Source organism: Leptodactylus fuscus, chromosome 6 (assembly GCF_031893055.1).
Source record: "Leptodactylus fuscus isolate aLepFus1 chromosome 6, aLepFus1.hap2, whole genome shotgun sequence".
Taxonomy (NCBI): domain Eukaryota; kingdom Metazoa; phylum Chordata; class Amphibia; order Anura; family Leptodactylidae; genus Leptodactylus; species Leptodactylus fuscus.
In genome coordinates, this window is record NC_134270.1 from 95,373,133 (window position 1) to 95,397,903 (window position 24,771).

The following is a 24,771-nucleotide window of genomic DNA, read 5'->3' on the forward strand; positions in this document are numbered from 1 at the left end:
GAAACACTTGCTAGACAGGTTCAATTCACTTCAAGTTTGTGGCCACCATTTAATGTATACACCAGCCAGGACGTATACATCTGGATGGAGGACTGTGACGGATACCATTATTTACCAAATCTTATGGACTACGTTGTCTACTTTTTTTTTTTAAGCACATTGTTATGTCTTCTGTGTTTAGAGTGCATATCAAAAACTGTATTGGCATTCCTGCAAACACAAAGACATTTTTAGGTTTTGTGGTACATGTGGTTTTAAGGGCTATAATGTTTTTTTTAGTTGATGTCATTCTAATTTTTGCGTATTTTTGGTAATGCATTCACACTACGGATACGGTGACTGATTCTGAACGTTAAAACACGTTCAGAATCAGCGCGTATAAAGCACATCCCATTCATTTCAATGGGAGCCAGCATACGAGTGTTCCCCATTGAAATTAATGGGCTGCTTTTTACTCTACGAGCGTTCCCATTGAAGTGAATGGGAAGCGCTTGCGTGTACGGCTCGGACTGAGCCGAGTGCCGGGCCCCTTCACACAGCGTGCTGTACACGCGAGCGCTTCCCATTCACTTCAATGGGAGCACTCGCAGAGTAAAAAGCAGCCCATTCATTTCAATGGGGAGCGCTCGTATGCCGGCTCCCATTGAAATGAATGGGATGTGCTTTATACGCGCTGATTCTGAACGTGTTTTAACGTTCAGAATCAGTCACCATATCCGTAGTGTGAATGCACCCTTAGGGAGGGTTCACATGGTGTAACGTGTCGTGTGATGTGGCACGTCTATGCCGCGGGAGTTTTTGCGGGCCATACACGCTCCCATTGATTTCAACAGGAGCGGGGATCGTATGCGCCGCGCTATTTTGCGGCCGTGATTTTGCGGCTCCCACAGCGTAGATGTGCCACATCACGCGGCACGTTACACTGGGTGAACCCTCCCTTAGAAGGTTTACTTTTATGTCTTTTTTCTTTTAATACCAAGGAAAATGTAGTGTTTATTTTTGACATTTTTTATTTAGGCGCCGCCCCCTGAGAGGCTGGCTGCCTTGATGCAGTGCTCCAAGCTGGGAGCAAACTTTTCTTTCCTTTTTCACTCTTTTTCTCTGTATCTTCAAGAATCCGGTAACCAAGCAATCTAGCACTATGAATTTAGCAACTATAAACCGAATGGAAGACACTGTGGAGTTTTTTTTTTGTTCCTTTTGTTTCCATTGTAAAGCATGGACTCAAGACCTGGTTCAGCTGGTTTCCACATGTGCCTGTTACCATCCCCCCAGCTAGGACAGCATGGCTCAACATGCAGCATGGAAGAGAAACCTACATGGAAGTGTGGACTTCTTCGTTCAAGGAGATGATTTCTGGCGTCAATTGCTGATGTGTGAAGATGCTACAGCGGACTGGTATTTCTTTCTATTACTGTGGACACGTGGGACTCTGCTACAGCCTGGGAACCATCACCCACCTACCCCAGGAGTTATGGAAGCTTGGCAAGAGAGCAGCACCATGTATACCTGGATGGTCTCTGACTTCCTTGGGGCAGTAAACACTGTGGTAAGGAGGAGGAGGACGGCTTGTGATGAAGGACATTTGGGGCATTTTTTGTGGTTAAAAGGACAATAGTGCTGATGCAAGATACCGAACTATCAGCTGTGAGCAGGAGATCTCACCACCTACCAAAGGAACTACCACATGTTATCATGATATGTCCCCCACCTCTGCAAAATTTCTGCTTGTTATATCCACATGCTGTGACCCCCCTCCTCGTGTCCTACAACCAAGTCGGCTGTATTATTATTATTATTATTATTATTATTATTATTATTATAATTATTATTAACATCAATCTGCACTAAATGATCCTGCAGTGTGTCTGTGTTTCTTTCTTTTTTAGTTGCTATGATTCCTAGGATTTCTCTATCTGCCATGAGCTTCTATGTGTTTTCTCTCTTGTTATATACTACTGTACCATCTATGAAACTGTATCACTGAAATTTCCCCATTGTGGGACTATTAAAGGAATATCTTATCTTATCTTAAAAAAAACTAAGTGCTATTTTAAAAAATAAAATAAAATCCCTATTCATTATGGTAATTTTTGTGTAGGAGTAACAGACTTTTGTGATGCTGGGGCCGGGAATAGAACATGGATAGTCTGATTGATAGTAACATTTTTTTTTTTTTTTTTTTTTTTTTATTCTTTGTCTTTTTGTGTATTTATACCCACCTACTATTGGCAAATATAGAGCTCTGAAATGTGGGGGTAGGAAGGAAGGCAGAACATAGAGTAGAAGAAGATATGGGACATGAAGAAATTAAAAGAGATTATCACAATTAGGAAGGAGGGGTAGGAAAGGCAGACTGAAAATTGGTAGAATAATAAAAGGTATTCTTTAGAAGTCATGTCTCTTAGTGAGCCCTGGCTCAGCTCTGCAAGGTTCTCCATGCTACATATGTGAAGGATCTCCTGCAGGCAGGACATCAGGGAGGGAGGAGACAAAGGTTTTCACAACTATAAAAGATCTAGCTGCGACTAGTAGGAAACCAATTAGTTTACATATAGGTTTTTGGAATTTATGAGGGAAAATAGAGAGGAGTAGCGGGGCAGGATAATCCTCCAGTACAACGTCACCAGACGTGTGACACCGGTGTATGTTGCATCTCCAGCATGAATTCGAGGTTGAAGGATAGATCTCATTAAGGACCGAGGGGACTCCGTACCATCGAGAGAGGATTTTGTAATTTTCTTGTCCCTTACAGCATATAGAGTATTTGTGGCACGCCTGAAAGGCCAAGGATCACACGTCTGGAAGAAACGAGACCCCATTTTCAGCTCCCAAACCTCACCCTGTATACCTGCAATTGATCAGTAGTGACATCTGATAGCCGTAGATGAACGAGACGGAATGGGTCGGGACTAACGAAGAGAGGAAGATCTTGGGATATTTTAAGGGAGGTAGTTATTTATTTATTTTTTAGACTTAAGGTCATAACAGATCTTCGGGGGGCCTTTTAACTTTCCATTTTTATACTCATGGTTCCCCCTGTGACTGGGGCTGAATCATTAGTCCCAGTTACAAGAAGAATACAATCTCTTAACATGAACTGCAGGGCTAATCTTGGCTCTCTAGGATCCAGCAGCTCTTACAATTCCTGACATCTGGTGGATCACATGGGCAGGAGGGAAGCTGTGTCATAATGGCTCACTAAGCAGTACATGGAGTACTTATTGAGGTTTATTACTGTCTCTGTCTTCTCTCTGGGTACCTGTAAGCAGCTATATAATCTTGATCTGTATGATTAATTGCAGCTTGCTCTGATGTATACAGTCAATAGGTGGCCAACAACTGGCTAAATGGGTCTGATCACCAGCAATCCCACCATTCATCTTTAAACAACAGTCAGTAGCACAGGAAATATACACTGCATGGAGCCAGACGTCACAGTTCCATCCATTATTTGGCCAAGCTACTTCAGCTCAGCTCCTGTTCACTTGAATTCACGTCAATGGAGGCAGAGAAGAAGTAACTTGGCATAGCCACTACACAACAGAAAGATCTGTCTGCCTTGTTCACTGTGTAGTTCTGGTGTCGGCAGCTGCAGTGAATTGCTGATTGGAAGGGGTGCCGAGTGTCTCCCACTACTTTCACCTCTCTGATATGGGTGACCTATGAGGATCAGTATCAAAAATCTAAACCTGTTTAAAATGTTCCATTAACATTGATAAAAACCAACAAACAATGTATTAGCTATTGCACTCAGTAGAGTGTAAACAACCAGTAATAATAAGTTTCCTATAAAACTCCACAGATTTATCTGCTTTAACATGTATATATTTACTCTCAATTACATTACAAAACAATCTAAAGAAAGCCAAGCCTCTAAACTAAAGGGCAGTGAGAGAGAAAGCAATGGGAATAAAAGTATTGTGCACATTTAAGACTAGTAAGGGGTTATTGTAGAGTCTGGTACTAAAAGATATTTTATAATAAAGCCTCCCAGGGAAAAGAAACATATTTGTATATACAGTATTTCACCCATATGCCGTCCTATTGCCAAATTTAATGAGTGTACAGCACTGTTGGGTGACATTATTGATTGCGAACACACAAGCATCATGCCTATAAGTTTATCTGCTCTGATAGGTTAATAGTGATGTGCATAAAATTATATGGAACAGAGAGATCAAGAAAATAATAATAATAATTTATTAATAGAGATGAGCGAACACTAAAATGTTCGAGGTTCGAAATTCGATTTGAACAGCCGCTCACTGTTCGTGTGTTCGAACGGGTTTCGAACCCCATTATAGTCTATGGGGAACATATACTCGTTAAGGGGGAAACCCAAATCCGTGTCTGGAGGGTCACCAAGTCCACTATGACACCCCAGGAAATGATACCAACACCCTGGAATGACACTGGGACAGCAGGGGAAGCATGGTCGAATTCCGTACTCTGGCCAATCAGCGCTGGGCAATGCATTCCTATGGATTCCTATATCCACACTCGGCTCTGCTACATCAGATGTAGCAGAGCCGAGCCGAGTGTGCACACTCGGCTCTGCTACATCTGATGTGCCGGTCAGCCCATCTGATGTAGCAGAGCCGAGTTTGGATATAGGAATCCATAGGAATGCATTGGCCAGCGCTGATTGGCCAGAGTACGGAATTCGACCAATCAGCGCTGGCTCTGCTGGAGGAGGCGGAGTCTAAGATCGCTCCACACCAGTCTCCATTCAGGTCCGACCTTAGACTCCACCTCCTCCGGCAGAGCCAGCGCTGATTGGCCGAATTCCGTACTCTGGCCAATCAGCGCTGGCCAATGCATTCCTATGGATTCCTATATCCACACTTGACTCTGCTACATCAGATGCCGATCAGCCCATCTGATATATCAGAGCCGAGTGTGCACACTCGGCTCTGCTACATCAGATGTAACAGAGCCGAGTGTGCACACTTGGCTCTGCTACATCTGATGTAGCAGAGCCGAGTGTGCACACTCGGCTCTGCTATATCAGATGGGCTGACCAGCACATCAGATGTAGCAGAGCCGAGTGTGCACACTCGGCTCTGCTACATCAGATGTAGCAGAGCCGAGTGTGCACACTCGGCTCTGCTATATCAGATGGGCTGACCGGCACACGGTGTTGGAATATGTTGGAATGAGATGAAATAAAATCTCATTCACTTTGCTAGGACTGTAATATGCAGAGTTTTTTTCTGCTGCATTTCCAGAGTGTCCAGAACCGCAGCATTTCTGCAATGGATGCAAATAATCTAGCAGAAAACCCCAAGGCTAAAAACTGTCCAGTTCCAAATTTAAAGAAAAAAAATACTGTACATGGGAGTATACGCACTCCATTGTCATTTTTTAGACATACTAGTAAAGCGCAAACATATTATGTTCTTATTGTAAACATTATATAGTTTATATGTACTGAGTCTGGGCAAGACCTTAAAGCTGACACTGAATATATATGGAAGGGGACATTAATGAAAGATATTAGATAACAAGCTATATGTTTTATTATGAAGTCCAAGAATTTTTGTTTTGTCTGGGTTTCACTGCCATGTCTCAGCAGATACAATACAATAGAAGTTAAGATTGCAGCCTGGAGCTCTGGATAAAGTGTGAGATATATGCGCTTATAATGACAACTTTGTTGCTACAAGAACCCCTTCACTTCATGCTTTAAGGAGATACACTGCCTTGATAGAAGGAATAGGAAACATGTTTCATTCTTTTGGTAAAATAAAACAATTAATTTAATAGAGGCAAGTGGACAGGGAATAGTGACGTGTCTGGCCCAAAAACCACTTTAGGCTAAGGTCCCACATTGCAGAAACGCAGCTCTTTTGCTGCAGATTTTGTTGTGTTTTTTGGAGCCAGAGCCAAGATTGGCTACAAAGAGAATGGAAGAAAGATTATATATATATATATATATATATATATATATATATATAATATTATGCTTCTACCTTCTGCTCAATCCACTCCTTGCTTTGGCTCAAAAATACACAGCAAAAGCTGCAACAAAATAAACGTGGGCCTTAAGCTGAAAAAAATAAATAAATGACAGATAACCTAAGCACTAACACACATGAATATCTGTTAGTGAACACATTTGGACATCCCTACTGTCCTAGCATACACAGTTCCAGTAAAGATATGCTAAATTAAAGAGCTCCTTCTCATATTTTTTTAACTACCCTAGATTTCAAGTGTTGTGGTAGTGGAAGATTCTTGCACACTCTGAACAGTATAGCAATGGCTTTATGTTTTTTTATTTTTATTTTTTTTATCTTTGGATAAAAGCAAGTCCCAAGAGTGCAGGATCAGTATTTGCTACGTCATTTTGTAATATCTAAGCAAGTGTAAAGAGTAAACTATTATTCTATTTTCAAACACTTATCAACTTTGAAATATGAAAAAAATATTACTCCAATGAAGAAAAACTATACCTGTAGTAGGGCATTGCAGGCAAAATTTGCTTTGGCCAGGTGGGTGGCACAAGTAAGATTGACCCAGGATCAGAATTCTTCCTCTCGTCATGCTCGTAAGGCCCAAGATATTCTGGAGGCTGATAAACCTGACACGACATGCTCTTAGAAGGAGCCACTGGGGAACGATCTGGGCTGTTTTTCCACATTTTTGTTGGTATACCACATGAAGGATCGGTAGATAGGCTCAGGTCTTCCATAAGGTGTGCAGATGCTGAAGGATTATTGTAATTCAGGGAAGAGTTATCGTCCCTCAGATGAACACGAGGTGATGCCTGGGGAGAGGGAGTTCTTGACTGTCGTGGAGAAACGTTGGTTTGATGGCTATTGTAGAGCTCAGCACAAGGGTACCTTCGTTTGAAACCTGGGGATGACGACCGTGAGTTGGGTCGAGGAGATGGAGAACGTGGTCCCAGGCAGGTGTCCTCTGTGATGCTTGCCCGTGGAGACATTATTGGAGAAGCTCTAGGAGAATAACGAGGGAAGTTTTGTATCTGTGGACACAGGTCATCATTAGGACCATTATTTGGTGAAACGCAAGGTGAGGTGTAAGGAGAGAAATTAGTCTCTGAAATATAACTTGTTGATGACCCACTACTAGCAGGGCTCAAGCAAAGTGGTTCTCTGTAGCCATCATAAGCATAGACTTGCAAGGTAGCAGCCAAGTTTGGCTGATGTTCTACCAAAGTATCTGAATCTCTGCTGCGATATGAACCTGCATGAAACAGTTCATGAGATGGAGTGATCTCAATCCTTGGACTCAGAGCTGGAGCCCCAGTAGCATTTTTAGGGTCTAAGTGGTACCTGGACCCTACACTATTGTGCTGTTCATATGTGCCATATGTGCTGTTCATATGTTTGGACCCATAATCGGAGACATCGCCATGAGAGTACGCAACTCCAGAAGAAGATGGGCTGATGATATTATGTGAAGGAGTCGATTCTTCTGGAAAAAGAAGGGTCTTTTTAAAACTAAATATTATATAACTTATGTTAACAATCATGGACAATTGAATATGTTGATTAGAAAATATCATAAATTAAGGATAATAATCAAACTTAAACTAAAATATTTGATTTTATAGGGCTCTGTTCTCCATACAAAGTGTGTTAGGTCTGGAGATTTTGCTACAAACAATAACAAAACGTCTGTCAAGAACAGTCTTTCTCTAAGTTGAATACAGAATTGTGGAGATATTTGGCTTTCAGTCACATTAACCCGTAGAGATCTGAGGAGGTAAATGACTATTTTGTTGTAAAGTAAGTCAGATATTAAATGTGATGCAGCCCCTTTAATTGACTAAAAAATGAAAATATTTTTCGATTCCTAAAACGTATAGTGTTATGTCTTGCTAGTAATATGTGGCAATTTCCACATAGAATATTCGTATAAGTCAGATCTGGCAAAAAAAAACAAAAAAAAAAAAACTATTATGTGTAGATAGTAAAATCCTATACCATATTAGCTAGAGAAAACAAATCTACACATCTTACAAAGACATACAGAGTACCTTAAATTAAATAATAATAATAATAATTCTAGAAAAAGAAAAAGGTTTACCATGAAATATAGTTACACAGTTAGTATGCTTGAAAAAAAAAAAAACCATATGTGCATCAAGTTCAAGCAGGGGATAGGAAACAACAGTCTAAATATTTCCATAACCATCACTGCCATTTTTCTTTAAAAAGGCATCTAATCCTATTTTGAAACTGTGACCAGCTCCAGGGGTAGGCTGTTCCACAGATTCACGATCCTAAGGGAGCCTTCACACGGAGTTTACTCTCCGCTCATTCTGGATGTAAACTCGTTCAGAGTGAGCGGCGTAAAAAACAGATCCCATTGACTTCAATGGGTGCCGGCATATGTGCGTTAGCCATTGAAATCAATAGGAGGCTTTTTTTCAGTGCTGAAAATTCAGCGCCAAATAACGTGCCATTTTCCTCCGTTGATGGATGGCCTTGAAAAATTTTCATTTTTCACAGCGTTTTGCACTTTGGTCGTGTGAATGTAGACTTAGTGGTACATCTACACAGAATCTGCGAGTTTGCAAAGACACTTTCATCCTTGTGTAATCAGAGCAGGAACAGAATATAAACAAAGGAAAACTATGCCTGCATTTCACCTAAGGCCCCATTGACACGGGGCAAGAGGGGGCTGATTTTAGCACAGAATCCTCCTCAAAATCCGCCCCCTCACAATAGAGGTCTATGTAGACCACTAGCAGTCTTTTTTCTGCTAGCGGTTTGTTCCCACTAGTGGAAAAAAGAAGCAAGTTGCCTTTGTTGAGGTGGATTCCACCTAAGGAAATCAATACAAGTGAATGGGAGGGGCACCACTTTAAACAGAAAGTTTGCAGAGTTTTCCTCCATGGACTTTCTGTTACAATTATATCTATGGGGAAGCTGCTGGCGTTTTCGTAGATACAATTGACATGCTGTGATTTCCAAAACCGTGCCAGTTTGGGTAATTGTGGCGTGTTTGTGCCACGGTTTTTCCTGCAAAGTGGGCATAGGATTCGCCAGAATTCCATCCACTTTGCAGTTACTGTAAAACACTGCGATTTTTCCCGCAGCGTTTCTGTCGTGGGCAAATTTGCTGCGTTTACAACCCGTGGAGCCCCGGCCTAAGCATATTATTGAGGGTGGTGTCAGGTCCTCACTAATCTAATGTTGATGACTCATTGTAGGGAGAGGTCATCAAAATCATTGTCCCATTAAATCCCTTTAGATTTGTGTGTATATTTCTGATGAGAAATGTAACTTCCAGCTCTACTGTCTAAGCACCACAGTATACAACACACTGAAATATGTTAATGTCTGACATAGAAGCATCAATTGTGTTGAGTCAGCCTTATTTTATCAGGAAGTCACAGTTATTTCCAATACACTTCCAAGGAAATATTGATTGGACGGCTCCAAATCAATCACTAGAAAGCAAAGTGCATGATATGCTGTAAAGTAATTCTATATACTGTAAAATAATTCACCTGAAATGATCACTTAAATGGCATTAGAAATGAAAAGTAACATTTTTTATATAAAAAGGTGCATACAAAATGCAATCTCTCCAAAGTACCACCCCATTATCCAGATTACATGTGAAAGATTTTCAGGATTTTTTCCCCGTCAGCTGATCTGACAGTCTATGACACTAACTAAAGGTCTGACACCTTGCAAAAAAATAAAAATAAAAATTACACACAAAAATATATTTTTTGCCCAGTAAAATGAAAAGTGACCCAGCAGTGACAGCTGGCAGCATTTCCATCTATTGTGCATAGAAATATGCCAAGTGAACAACGCCAGCAGCTTATCCTTGTATGTCTTTGGTGATTGTTAAAAGAAGCCCTTGTCTTTAATCATGCTTCATTAGAGACTACAGATGCTGCAGTGGTTACATTCAGGCACTACAAAGCCATGTTACATAGTCTATTATGAGGCCTTGGTATGTTACAGCCTTTTGTCCTAATGAATTCCATGCTGTTAACAAGAACAAATCATTTCAATTATGGTTTTCAGAACTTTGAAGATGAGAAGGGCTGTAACAAAAAATGTAAGCATTAAAAAGTTTAAAAACACTAAATTCTAAATAAGGCAGGTTCATTAGACTGCCATAACAATACTAGACTGTATAGATGTTAAAGCTCATTGGTCATCAAAATGCTGGTTCGCTATGTGCCATACAATAAGAATAAAAGTTATAACTGCACAATAGAGAAACTTGATGCATAATTATTACTAAAAGTACAAGGTACTGAACGCCATCTTAAGAAAAAATGGTGGTGCGTAACACTGGTTTTCATGTATGTCATCTCCCCTAGGCCTGCAATCATTATACAGTAGAGGTCTGAAAAGACCAGAGTTTGTGGATGGTGTAACCTGGATTTTTTGCAACAAATTCTGTTGGGGCCATGATAGGACATAATACTATGTGGAGGGGCCACTAAGGGACATTATATTGTGTGGGGGCTACTATGGAAAATTATACTGCGCACAGGGGCTACTATGGGACATTATACTATGTGAAGATGCTGCTATGTTACATTATACTGCGTTGAGGGGACACAATGGAATATTATACAGTGTGGAGGCCACTTTGGCCCCCCCCAAAAGTCTGCTATGGGGCCTTTCTTTGCTAGTGAAAAAGAAAAGTCAGTGAAAAAGGAAAAAAAATGGACAGCATACCAACAGTAGTGTGCTATCCGATCTTTTACAGATATATTGCTAAGTAGTTTTTAAAAAATAAAGACGACATCAGCCTAATGCTAGGTTCTTCTTTCCGTTATTTGGGGCCACTTGGATTTTAAGCAAAATGAGGGATGGAATTCCTGAACGATAGTGTAAACCTAGCATAAGGCAGACACCAAAACAGCAGGAGAAAAGATTAGTTGGGGCCCTGGAAAAAAGGGTTTGCAATACAGTAGGTGCTTGTCTGCATATATGATCTTCAGGATCTTGTGTAATCAGTTCAGCCAGAATTAAAGATTGGTACACTGTCTACCAATAAGTATTTGGACAGCCATGCAAATGAAGATCTCTGCGGTGCCACACCTTCCACCGTTAAATGTCGTGTAGGAAACAGTATTGGCATGGACAGTGCATGCCACGAAGTGCCAAGTTTTTCGATTTCGAGAAAGGGGTAATTGTTGGGTACCACAAAAATGGTCGATCCTTAAGGGACATACAGGTAGTAAGTGAACTGAATTACCCAACAGTGGCCTATGGGATTACGAAGTGGAAGGTGAACGGTGATTGTCAGAATGTGCACCGAGTTGGCAGACCACCGAAACTGGGAGATAGAGACCGATGAGTGCTGGCCAGAGAAACCGCACCCAACTGATGACTCACATACACCAGGAGTTCAGCGCACTGTTGGCTTTCCTGTTATGTGCCCTGGGACAAGAGATATTGGTGTTGTTACTGATCTCTGCCCACTGTCAGAAGGGCATTCCTGACAGTCTAACTGGCCTGTGAGGACAACCCCCCCCCCTCCGACAGTACTCGTCCATAGCCTTGTACTGTCACAGGGGGCGTTCCTTACTGCCAATGATGCTAAGCTGTGAAGAATACCCCCCTCTCAGTACTCATCTATGGAGGAGTACAGTCATGGGGGGTGTTCCTCACAGTTTAGCATCATGGCTGGGCTGTAAGGAACGCCCCCTGTGACAGTACAGGGCTATTTACGAGTACTGTCATGAGGGGCGTTCCTCACAGCCCAGCTAGACTGTCAGAAATGCCTTTCTGACAGTGGGCAGAGATCCTTGCCATTATAACAGCACAGATATCTCCAGCCCCAGGGCACATAACAGGAAAGCCGTCAGTGCGCACGGTCAGATTTCTAGCGGTATATAAAACCGCATGTGTCTGAGGACATGAAAGGTCCTCTTTAAATAGATCTGCTAAAATTATGTAAAAACTTGATGTAAATGCACCATAACAGGTCAGTTCTACAAAATTTTAAAAAAGAAGCTGTATTAAATGGATGCAGATTGGGCCATCTGTTTACTTAAGTTTATAAAAATAAATCAGTTTCTGTCCATTTTTTTGGTAGGACAGAAATGTGGTATGTACTACACTTTAGTGCCCCACAAAAAAAAGGACATAAATGGAACCATTTTTATTTAACATTGTTAAACTTGTTCCCATTTAAGCAGAAGGCCATCTGTTTGAATCCATGTTCATCTATTTATAGCATCTGTTTTTGAATTCATAAAATGGCTTCATTAAACATGTGGGCAAAACATGATGTGAACAGCCCCTAATGATGAGGTCTCTCATGAAATCAGTCACTGTGCCCTACTCCCCTTTAGAAGTGCCATCTCCATACTTTATTTTGGAGCCGTATTTTGAACCGGAACCTGAGACGGCCTCTGCGTCAAATTCCGGTCCAAAATACCCTGTCTGAACCCGGTCTAAAAGTACCTCAGATTTTCTATCAGCAACAGACACTGTGGAAAATCTGGTGCAGCTTAAGGCTCCGTTCCCATGGAGTAGCACGCGGCTCATTTAGTCACGTAAACACGTGTCAGAGCGAGGCGCTTCAAAACAGATCCCATTGACTTCAATGGGTGCCAGCTTACACGCGCTACGTGTGCGTTGCGCATATTTTCCAGCAAAGTGTGGATGGGATTCACTATGTGTGGATGGGATGCAGTGACTATAAAATACTGCATTCTTTTCCGGCCTAAGATATAAGGGTGCGTTCACACGGCTGCAAAATTACAGGCACAAAATAACGTGGCGTATACGCTCGGAACTCCCATTGAAATCAATGGGATCTTTTTGAGCGCGCAAACTGCTGACATGCATAGACGTGCCAGATCACGCTCCACTTTACATCGTGTGAACATGATGTACACGCGAGCGCTTTCCATTCATTTCAATGGGAGCACTCGTAGAGAAAAAAGCAGCCCATTTATTTCAATGGGGAGCGCTCGTATGCCGGCTCCCATCGAAATGAATGGGATCTGCTTTATACGCGCTGATTCTGAACGTGTTTTAACGATCAGAATCAGTCAGCGTATCAGTAGTGTGAATGCACCCTTAGGCAGACTTGATTGAACGGCACAGCCAATGTACAGGTGGCACATGGATGTCAATGAATAGGATACATTACAACTTGTTATATGCAGCTTTAATACGGATAGAAATAAACAATGACATGCTTCTTCTGAGGTCTAGCTGGGGAGGAGTAACCATAGCATGTGCCCTCTGTGCTGGTTGTCGTGGGAGGGGGGCAACAAGCCACTTCTATATATTTAGATACTGAGTTAGGTCAGTGAACTGAATCTCCAAAGAATGGTAGCAAACGTGTGGTGCACAAATTCTAAGTGCTTTGGATGGGCCGCGTGCACATGGCTCTGCAATAGGTGCGAGACCTTTCATTTTGAGGCAATTAAATCATTGTAAGAATAAGTAACGTTAGAACTGAGGTTACCAAAAAAGTCTTAGAAGAAAAACAACTTCTGTACTTCCCCTAATAAGTCCAGGCTTACGTATATATTACGCAGCATATGTCAGTGACCACATGTTTTACATCAGTTTAAAATAGAAGCAGGAAAGCTAAAGTAAACTGTCAAAGCACATGACAGAGACACGTTCAGAAAACATTACAAAAATGATATGTATTGTGGTAAAGTATATGGTAAAATTGTGGATGGAGTGTATATCTCACCTGGTTTCCTTAGCCAGGCAGGATAGTGGAATTCCAGAAGGATCCATGTTGCTTTAGCTTTAGTCTTTTAGTGCTCTTTATGTAAGTTACATGGGCTGGATTTCCTGGACTGGAGGACAGGTTGGTAGTTGTAGTGTTCTAGTCCACTATGGGGTTTTCCCTAATCCCGGGTATCAGGGGTGAACCTGCCCCTTTCGCCGCCCGAGGCGAAGTACAGAAAGCCGCCCCTCCCCCCCCCCCGGGTAGGGGGTGGAGTGGGGGCATGGCTTAGCGGAGGGGGCGTGGCTTAGCAGGGGGGGCTTAGCGCCGTTCGCCGGCAGAGAGCAGGCCCGGAGACTGCCTGCGCTCTGCCTGAGCGTGAGGGGAGGCTGCTGGAGCAGCGCTGCTCCAGTGGCCTCCCCAAACCACTGCTCCGTGCTAAGCCAGTCCAGGACAGCTTGTCCTGGACTGGCTTAGGTTAGCAAAAATGCCGCCCTCCCTGAGGCCCTGGCATAGCGCCGCCTGAAGCGCTCGCTTCAGGTCGCCTCATGGGAGGTGCGGCACTGCCGGGTATTCACAGGTGAGGATTGCTAAAGCTTTGCAGGTTTGCAGCCTGAGAGAAAGCAACCCTGGGACATTTTGCTTCTATGTTTGGTGACATGTTTTTGGCTTGCTCTAGGTTAGTAAAGCATGCTGATTTATAGTTAGAACTGGACAGGCTTAGGGCTAGTTCTCATGGGGATTCCGCGTGTGCACATTCAGTGCACGGCATCCTGTTGCGGCTTCCCGTTCGGGATTAGACCCAAGTGAATGGGCCTAGTCTGGAGGGTGCTGTCGTGAGACGGATGCACGGCTGAATCAGCCGCGGAATCCGCCTGAAGAAAGGGCAGCTCGCTTCTTTTTTCCACTAGTGGGAACAAACCTCTAGTGGAAAAAAGAACGCTAGTGGTCTAAATAGACCTCTATTGTGAGGTGGTGGATTTTGAGGAGGATTCCATGCCAAAATCCGCCCCTCTTGCCCTGTGTGAACTAGCCCTTAGGTTTTTCTGTTATTTACACAGTGTTTTTATGATGAAGCGACTAAATAAAAGTACCCTTGGAGTTGAAAGCTACGGCCTGTGACTGTGTCATTGCCGTACCCCACCATATGAGCTGGATCCCTACTATGTGTGTGTGTATATATATATATATATATATATATATATATATATATATGACTTTGTGGATGAATTAAAAATTGAATTGGGGTATCAGTGACAGACCGTACCTATATACTAGTCCTGGGTTTATACTGCCAGTACTTCCAGACTTCTTTACCTAGCACTAGCCATGTACAGTCCTGCAAACTCTGCAGTGAATTACAATAGATGATGATATAGTTCATAAACCCTTTTGCATGGCTATTGATAAAATATTGACATCATTTCCTTGCAACAAAACCATTTTCTTAACCTGGACCAACCTACACCAACAGCATGGAAATAGTTGTGCAGGCTCAGTGATAGGATTACAGGCAAACATAGTCTGGTGTCAGAGATTACACAAAGAAGCTACAGGCACAGAATAAATCATTTTACATGTATTCAGCTATAGACTGCACTAAGAAACGTTAGCTTTTCTCTATTGAGTGCAGTGATAATTCAGGAAAAAAAAAACCCTCAACCACTTCCTCTGTGAACTTCCTCCCATACACTTGTCTAATGAAAATTATCTATATCAATCTACTGTGCTTTTTGCTCCTAAACATGATTTTGCTTTGACACAGATAGCAACTAGGGTTGAGCCAATCTTGAGATTTCAGGATAGTTTTTAAAATCCGATTTCCGATCATTTTCCATTCGAACCCGATCACAATTCCAATTCCGATTCTAATGCAAGTCAGTGGGATATTTTTAATAATCGAAGATCGGATTTTAAAAACGATCCTATTCACTACACAGCATGGAATCCAAAAATTGCACGCTTTAATTTTTACACTCCACGCTATGTAGTGATTAAAAAAAATCCTCTGGCTACTTAGTCCCCCCTGGTGTCCCTGCACAGAACCGCTGCCCGTTGTTTTCGCTCCTCTTCTCTCTCATTTACAGGCCTTCAGGGCGCCGTGCTGTACCCGCCCACACTCTCCTACGCCACAAGCCCCGCCTTCTTACTAGGTCTGTATGAGAGAGAACCGGACTGAGCAGAATGGGGAGCGGCAGCGGATCTCTGCAGGTAAGTGTTAGCTACTAGAGATGTTAGCTAGTCTAGAGATGAGCGAGTACTATTCGAAGCTGCCATTTCGAATAGCACGCTCCCATTAGAATGAATGAACGCAACCGATGTGCAGGGGGTTAAGAGGCACTGGCTGTGTGCCAGCTGCATCCATTCATTCCTATGGGAGCGTGTTATTAGAAACGGCAGTTTCGAATAGTACTCGCTCAAGCTAAATTAGCTTTTCCCACAATGCTTAGCCAGTAGCAAAGCATTGTGGGAATTAACCTCCGACCTCGATTTCGCCTAAAAAGATCCGGATTGGAATTCCGATCGCGATCGTGAAATTTACTTGATCGAAGACTGGAATCCGATCTTTTCTGATCCCGATCTCTCAACCCTAATAGCAACCTATAGACTCACATAAGACCATGCTGATATTGGGCCAGACATCCATTCCATTAATCTGTATCCATTTATTCATTGTTGAGAAGGATTTTCCCATTTACCTTAAACAAGTGAAATCCCGAAAATATCTGCAACAAATTGCCAGCAGATATAGCCAATCCACATATATGTGGACATAAATGATAATGGGCCTCAGGCCAAGTACACAGAATACCACATGGCCAAGTACACTTATGGCAACCTCTGTATGAATTCAGAAGGATAGAGAAGTACATAGATTCTATGAATACCAGTCCATGTAGTAGAGAGTGCACCACTCCCTAGATTCTTTTTGCTCTCTGCTCTAGCATTCACACCCCCCCCCCCACGTTGTCAGTGTCTAGAATGCAGACAGGCGGCGTAGTAGTAATGTAATGTAGTGACGTCATTACATGGAACTTGCTGCTGAGAGAAGAAACCAGAGTGGACTCTAATCGAATGAGACGAGATGTGTATTAGTGCATTACACAGTACTATGCAGGAGCATAAAGAGTGGGGGGGGGCATTATACTGCCTGGGGCATTATACATTCTGGGGTAATAAGAGTGCATTACACTGTGTGGGGTCACTTAGGGGCACTGAAGCAGGTTTTAGACTATGAGAGTGCATTGGCAGAACTTGTTCTTCCTTCAGAAAAGTTAACACCACATCCGTCCAGAATCCATGGGAATGGGCATGGACAGAGGGAGCTCTGTCTTTGTCCATCACTCTATTGGTGTTAAAGTCCATTGCTCTTATCCTATTTCCTCTTAGTTCCATATAAGGTATTGTGGCATGAAATTTGCAACATAAGCTCCTCATTAAAGGGGCTCTATTAGCAAAATTATGCTGTATGAACCCCACATATGCGTGAACTACCTTTAAAGCCTTTTTAAGGCTATTCAGGCACCGCTTATTTTAACCCCCCCCCCGTTTTAAAATAAAACCCCAAAAACATATATGTTCACCGGCTTCATCGTCATCTTCTTCTGGCGGTTCAAATCCGATTGGTTCAAATCCAGTCCGTGCGCACTGCCATCGGGGGGAGCGCTACTGCGCAGGCGCCAGGTTTGAACCAATCAGATTTGAACTGCTGGAAGAAGATGACAATGAAGCCAGGGTAGATACAAGACCGGAGGGCGTCACCGAAAGAAGAAGAAAGAAGAGGAAGGCATGCCAGAAAATGACGTTGGATCACGCATCACTGCCCACCATGCACAATAAGTATAATTTACATATATGTTTTTATGGTTTTATTTCAAAATAACATTAGTGGTGCCTGAATAGCCTTTTTAAAGGCTATTAACGCATATGTGGGGCTCATACAGCATAATTTTGCTGATAGAGCCCCTTTAAGCCTCTGACACAGCCTCATTCTCCTCTTTTCCCTCTAAATTGTAATACATTATTTAGATAAATAAAGAAGCCATCAAACCTGAGTTTTGGATTACAGATTGCAGTGAAAGAAGACCACAGCACAATGTCTGCAAGAGAAACAGCCTGAGATCGCTCTTCTGCCAGGTCCCTTCAGCTCCAGGTTGCATACCCATGTGGTCCTACACCTACAGTAAGGAGTAAGGAAGGGGCAAATGGGCTTACACTGGGAGGACGCAGATGAGTTGAAACTGCCGACAGCGGGACAGGACCTGGAATCCAGAACTGTTCTGCTGAATCCAGGACAGTTGGGACATGCACATGTGAAAAAGTTGCTTTTTTGATGATTTTGCTGCAGTTTTTCAGCCAAAGCCAGGAATGGATTTAACAGAGGGGAAAATTATTAGAGCTTTCTTTATATTTCCAATTCATTTTCAAGCCACTCTTGACTTTGACTCAAAAAACCACAGCAAGACCTGCAACCAAAAAAAAGAGCAGTTACAGTAACTACAAAGTGGATGGGATTCTGTCTAATCCCATCCACACATCTCAAAAACCATTACAGCATGTCAATTGTCCTTACAGAAATACTGGCTTTTTCTCTATAGGTGTAGCATATATATTGCAGCATAAAGTCAGCAGAGGAAAATGCTGCGTACTGTTCATGAAAAGCACCGCATGAAAAAATGCAATGAGTTTCTGCTGCGGTTTTTTTTTTCACCACTCTTTGGCTACGGCCCGCTACACAGGGCCTTAGCCTAAAAGTGCTTTTACCAACACACAACTTTTTTAAATTAGCAAAGATACAAACTAGCAACCATGCAGTTAAGCTGTTTGCAGTAACGGTGACCAGCCACTTCCTATGTGCCTTGTCTTCCAAGATCTGCTTCCCTCAAGCTCCATCACATTTTCACCCATGAATGGTCACAGTCGGTGGCTCTTACTATGGAGCATGTGACTGCTTACTTGTGAAAACTACATTTGCATGGTGGACCTTTCTCTGTGTGGTTTCTAACTACCATGCCGGCTATTCCTCTTTATGTAAATTATTACTACACTGCACATGCTTCATCTGTTAGGATGGTACATGCATAGTTACGTAGCAGTGATCCAAGCTTGGGGATACTCACAGATTTTGACTGGGACTCCTATCATGTGACTAAAGATTGCCAAGTCATCCTAAGACTCTTTTGCTAATGTTAACGAATAGAGTTGGATTGTGACCCTGAAAGATCTGTGCGTGGAACATTTAATCACAAACATTAACTTAAACATTAATTGAATAACATAAATGTAACTTAATAACGTTAAAAAGTTATTGTAAGTGCAAATGTTCATGTAAACGATAGTGGATGGAGTTGGATAGTGAGCCTGAGGGATCTGTGAGTGGAACATTTAATCGCAAAAAGTCAAACATTGCTGAACTTTTTTTTTTGTGAGTCTGACCGCTAAAATAGGTACTGGGCTCATAGACTATAATGGGGACTGCTGCGTATCTGTTGGGTGTCCACCATTTTTATACTGAAACCGAGGTAGAGAAAAGTCCTCTGCAGCAGATTCCTCTGGTTTCTGCAGTGGTTTCTGCAGCAGATCCTCCGGCGCAGATGTAGGTATGTGATATGCAAACTTTGACACAGATTTCACCCTATACAAATCCCTGAAAGTTTGACATGCTGCATGCTCTGAATTCCACACTAATTTTTTTTTTCTGCCACATGTGAATGAAGTTTGAAAGCCCTATCCACGTGCAAGAATTAAGTCCTGGGTTATACTACAAGGCTAAGTCTTCATGCAGCGAATCGCTGAAAAAAATGCTGCGGAGAAAATAGCTGTTTTTTTCACAGATGCGATTTGCAAAAAAGCAAGTATTTTTGAAATCCCAGCATTTCCACTACAGATGTTTTTCTGCAATGTGTGGATTGGATTAGCCAGAATCCCATCAACTTTGTAGGTAATGTAAAACGCCACATGGGGCCCCAGCCTAATGGTGTACTTCCCTGATCTACAGCACAATGCATACAGTGTGCTAATGGATGTATACACTATAGGCTCACAAAAAAAAAAAATAAAAAAAATAGTTTTTTTAGCTGTGTTTCGCTATGTGAGGCCTTAGCCTAATTTACTATTTCCTAAATCCTAAAATTTGTGATAAAATCTGGAATGGGGTGAGATCTTTATCAAATTCTGAAACAATCTGCAACAGATAGAACATGTTAAAGAAACTCTGTAGCATTCCTGAAAATACACATGGATTTAATTTTTACAGAATATGCAGGAGATATTGGTAAACCTAAATATCATGTGGCAGATATGCAGCTTTTTGTTGCAGATTTTTCTATAAAAGGAATGGGAAGTATATATGAAATACCTTCTGCTCAAACCGCTCCTGGCTTTGGCTCAGAAAAACACAGAAAAATCTGCAACAAAAAAAAAATGCATTTCCGCAACGTGGGGCCTCAGTCCTAAAGTTTCTCTCTACAGTGACTACAGCTTCACAAGATGCATTTTACCTCCAAAAACCTGAAACCACAAGGGTGTGCATACAAGAAAGCAGCTGTTTCAGCCAAGTCATGTCAATAAGTAAAATGATGGCATAAGTGTAATCAAACACATATATTTATGTGACCCAATATTATCCTCATGTTTGGTAGACCCATCTTCATTATTGTGAAGACTGACCACAAAAGTGTCACCACAATTAGAATAAATGTCTACATCTAGTATAAAACCATACCACCTGCAGAGTGTAACCACAACCTTTATCTGCAGAGTACATGCCTGGTGGCGGACAGAAGCCTGACACAATACAGTGAACAAGTTTCCTTTGTGAAAATGATGACATTACTTCACAGTATTGTTATATAGAAGTTGGAGAAATTTGAAAAATATTTGTCCAACATTTGTAACATGCTTTCCTGACAGACCATTTTGCCATAAACCGTTTTCCAATGTATGACCATTGGATGATCTCTGGTTTACAGTAATACTATATAAACCACTGAAAGTCAAGAGAGGTCACTTTGCCAAGTCATGTGCATCTCAAAACAGGTCAACCCACCAGAGCCCCCATACAACTTGTGTGGCATGAAAAATAGGTTCCAAACCTTGGGTTTGCAACTTTTTAAACACCACTTGCAACATAAATGATCACAATCTGTATATCGTCCTTAGCATTTTCCTAGAAGGCGGTGTGACAAGGGAGTCCTGTGGGTGGGGCTGTAGCGCCACCATATTTATCAACTTTCAAGCCAGTTTTCTGGTGTAAATGATTGGTAAAATCTATGCCATATCCAAGTTGGTGAACATTTTAGCGTAAACGCAGAGCCTACCATTCATGAGAAGGCATGTGGCTCCTCATAAATCAGGCAAATTATCCAGACACAATGGGATTATCATGACTGGCATATAAAACTCTGATCTTGATAAATTTTTCCCATTGTGCCTTTTTTCCTGTTGACTTCACTCAATGAATGAGCATGCTTCAACCTCAAAAAAGCCAAGCAAAGATATCAGGAGTTCTTTGCACAGCTTTTTCTAGGTTTGAGCGTTTTGAGCGTGTTGTTTGAACAAGGAAATGGACATTTGTGTCATCTCCTAGAAAACTGCCATCATTGCCTCCTTCTAGTGCTATGATCACAGTTTTTACTATACTTGAATGGAGCAGCGTTGAAGTCCCCTGTATAGTGAATGAACTAAGACACCGCTATACAGGGAGAAAGTCAAAGGGACATCCATCCTTGTAAGATCTACAGAGATCAGAGAGATCTCCCCCAACTATCATAATGTTATGTAATCAATATAGAATAGAAATACAATTAGAACGAAAATGCTGCAGAATTTCCGTGCACGATTTCTGTGCCAAAAATCCACAGAATTTAGTCAAATCTCCTCCACTATGTTGGTACTGTTCGATACCCTCTGTATGCCATGTATGACCCCATCATTAGAAGTGTCATCTACACGCTGTACAGAAACCCACGTGCTGTAGAGAAATCCACACAGCATATGTAGCAAGGTGGAAAATCTACAACGAAAATCCCAAAATTTGGTGTGGGTTTTTTTTCTGTGAACTTCTAGCACATATACTGCAATTGCAATGTCTTAGTCCCATGTGGACACACTGTTAATGAGCAACTAAAATGGTGGTTGTTGTGGCCTTAGTACCTAAATAGCTCATAGATAGATCATATTCGTTTATATTCTTTTCTTACTCATATGTTACCAAAATAGTTTTGCTAAATTAAACTCCAGGTGGTATAACTAGTATCCAAAGGGTTAAAGCAGGCAGCCAGCTGCTGTCCTCCTGCATAGTGGTTTGTCCTCCCTAAATAAATCAATGTATTATCTTGTAGAAGCATGTAAATATTTGTTCGGCATACAAACTAGATGCATGCAAAATTAGAAATGTAAACACATATGCTGTGAGTACCATGCAAATTGTAACTTTGGTGACTCCTCTGCCTTAACCCCTACATAACCAAGTTACTTAGAAAACATCCCAATGTACTCTGCTTTATGCACTACAGCACTCCGTCACCTTTACAGGATGTATTAATGTATGCCACAAGAACTTTCACTAATAATTTTCCTAAAGTACAGATCTCTGACACACCAATTCGCAAGAAACACACAATCACATAGACAGGGTAAACAAGGGGCAACACCGTGGCTCAGTGGCTAGCACTGCAGTCCTGGGTTCGAATCCCACCAGGAACAACATCTGCAAGGAGTTTGTATGTTCTCCCCGTGTTTGCGTGGATTTCCTCCTATTCTACAATGACATAGTAATAGGAAAAAAAAATGTAAATTGTGATCCCTATATGGGGCTCACAATCTACATTAAAAAATAAATAGACACAGTAAATATGCACACTAGGTAACTGGACAAAAATATTCTTGCTAGAAAATATGTCTTGCCATTTTCGCACAAATTTGAGACCTGATGTAAACCTGCCAACAACAGAAGAATAGGACTACAGATTAGTGAATGTACATAATAGTGCGCTGACTGCAAACAGCTTGAAAACGAGAGTAAATATGTCATGTACTGTAACTCTTTACAATGGTAAGGCCTCTTTAAGCAATTTTAGTCCAATTTAAAAAAGAAAAGATCTATATTGGGTCAAATAAACTCAACATATCTGTCCCTTCATCTATCCTGAATATTTACAAACCTTCCAAAGAATTGTGGCACTCATAGTCAAACAGGATGTTGAAATCTAATTCATCTTCAAGGCTGTCTTTAGGGTCACAACTGCCCAATAGGTCAGGATCTGGAGCTCGATCAGTGTAGCTCATCTCTGCAATATATTTGCTGTCCAGCGCAAATCTTCAGGTCAAAAAAACCAGGGTCCCAGAATTCTCTTGCCTAAAACCAATATTCACTGTGACATTCACTAGAAAAGTTTTAATCCTTGGTAAAACAAAGCCTTAATGTTCCTGGTGCTCATTGGGTGGACTCTAAAAAATGTGACACTTGTATAGGCAGTGGAGTAGGATAGGAAAGGTCCCAATAAGATGTCGAAAGTGATGGCTGGCTGGAAGACAGGCACGGTTCAGGTCGGCTCGGTGACAAAAGATCACAAGTGTGTGAAATTGGCAGAAGTACAGAAATAGCGAGTGCTGAACTTCCTGCTCAATACAGACACCTGCTATGGAGGAGGCGTGTACAGCAGCCACAACTGGGGAAGCGAGTGTGTCAGCAGCCATTGTCACTGTGACACTGCCCCTCCGCACAGAACAGGAACAACACTTGTAATCTGCTAACCCCTGCACAATACACACAGCAAACTGTCATGGACAGCAGCGCCTGCTGCAAAGCATTCACGCACAGATCTACCAGAAACTATGGGGAAGGTCATTGGAACTATCCGGCCTCACAACCTGACATACTGTAGTTGTTATAGATTAAGGAACAGAACAGCTCAATGAAATTCTGCAGCGATCTGACAGTGACAAGTCTGTCATAAGTCAATTATTTAGGCCAATTTCAAACACAGTAATACATCCACATTATATCTTATTATATCCATATGTCAAGTGCAGGACCCAAACTTAGATCACTGTTTCCTTGGAGTGATGTAAGTTCAGCACAACTGTGGAGCGTCTAGGTGTTCTGCCTGTAATATGAAACCTGCATTGCATTGGGGGAGTGTAAAACAACCCTTAGGCTGAAGCCCCACGTTGCGGAAACGCAGCTTTATTTGTTGCAGATTTTGTTGCGTTTTTTTGAGTTAAAGCCAGGAGTGGATTGAGCAGAAGTTAGAAGTATAAGAACTTCCTATATATTTCCCATTCATTTTGTAAACATGCTTGGCTTTGGCTCAAATAACCGCAACAAAATCTGCAACAAAAAAGCTGTGTTTCCAAAACGTGGGGCATTAGCCTTAAAGAGGTTATCCCCCAAAACGTATATGTCACCTTGCTGGAGACCCCAGTGCAGCAGCGTAAGTTGAGGGGGTGCAGAGGATGCAGTCGCCCTTATGTCCCCTTGTGCAGAGGATGCCAGTGCTTATGGGCCTTAGGGGGCCCATAAGCACTGGCCTCAGTATTGAGATTGCAGCTTACATCTGCCCCATAAGCCACAGAGACCCACAGATTACCCTAACCAAACGAAGAATGATTAAATTCCCTAGCACCCGTAACCATCACTATCAAGAATTTTCTGTATGGATGAGGCAGGGGGCCCCAGACAAAAGATTACACTGGGGCCCACAAGACTTTAGTTACACCACTGCCCCAGTAATAATAAGAATAGGGGTCCCTGAGTCCCCTTGTGATAATGGAGGTACACACACAGGACAGCCACTCCATTCACTTATAAGACATAACTTACAACAGAACTGTATCACCATACAAACTCCTGAACATGGCCTTTCCTCTGGATTTTCCATGCAAGGACAAAAAGAAAATCTTTTAAAGATATCATATTGGTAAGGAATGAGAGAAAAATAGAGTTGACAGTATCAATTCTTAAACCAGCATTTTATAGAGTTCTAGGACAACTACTTTATATTTCCTTAGTCATGGTCAGTCCTCACAAGTTTCTGTCACTCACAGCATGCCATGTTGATGAATATGCAAAAACATTAGAAATTCTGGATATTGTGGTTGTGAGTACAAGTAGAG

The 24,771-nt window shown here is 41.9% G+C and overlaps 1 protein-coding gene across 6 annotated transcripts in view; it reads right to left on the bottom strand.

The window, feature by feature from the left end:
• Positions 1-24,771, bottom strand: part of NFATC2 (nuclear factor of activated T cells 2) — a 111,886-nt gene that overhangs the window by 72,775 nt on the left and 14,340 nt on the right. For 2 of the 6 annotated variants that reach the window (XM_075276840.1, XM_075276842.1), the window contains exons 1-2: positions 22,818-23,242; positions 6,459-7,443 (exon numbers count right to left, since the gene is read on the bottom strand). In XM_075276840.1, coding sequence (XP_075132941.1) covers positions 6,459-7,443; positions 22,818-22,941 — 1,109 coding nt within the window. In that variant the 5' untranslated portion in view covers positions 22,942-23,242. Of the gene's footprint in view, positions 1-6,458; positions 7,444-22,817; positions 23,243-24,771 lie in introns of those variants that run through there. The other 4 variants (XM_075276846.1, XM_075276845.1, XM_075276844.1 and 1 more) reach the window with 4 other exon arrangements.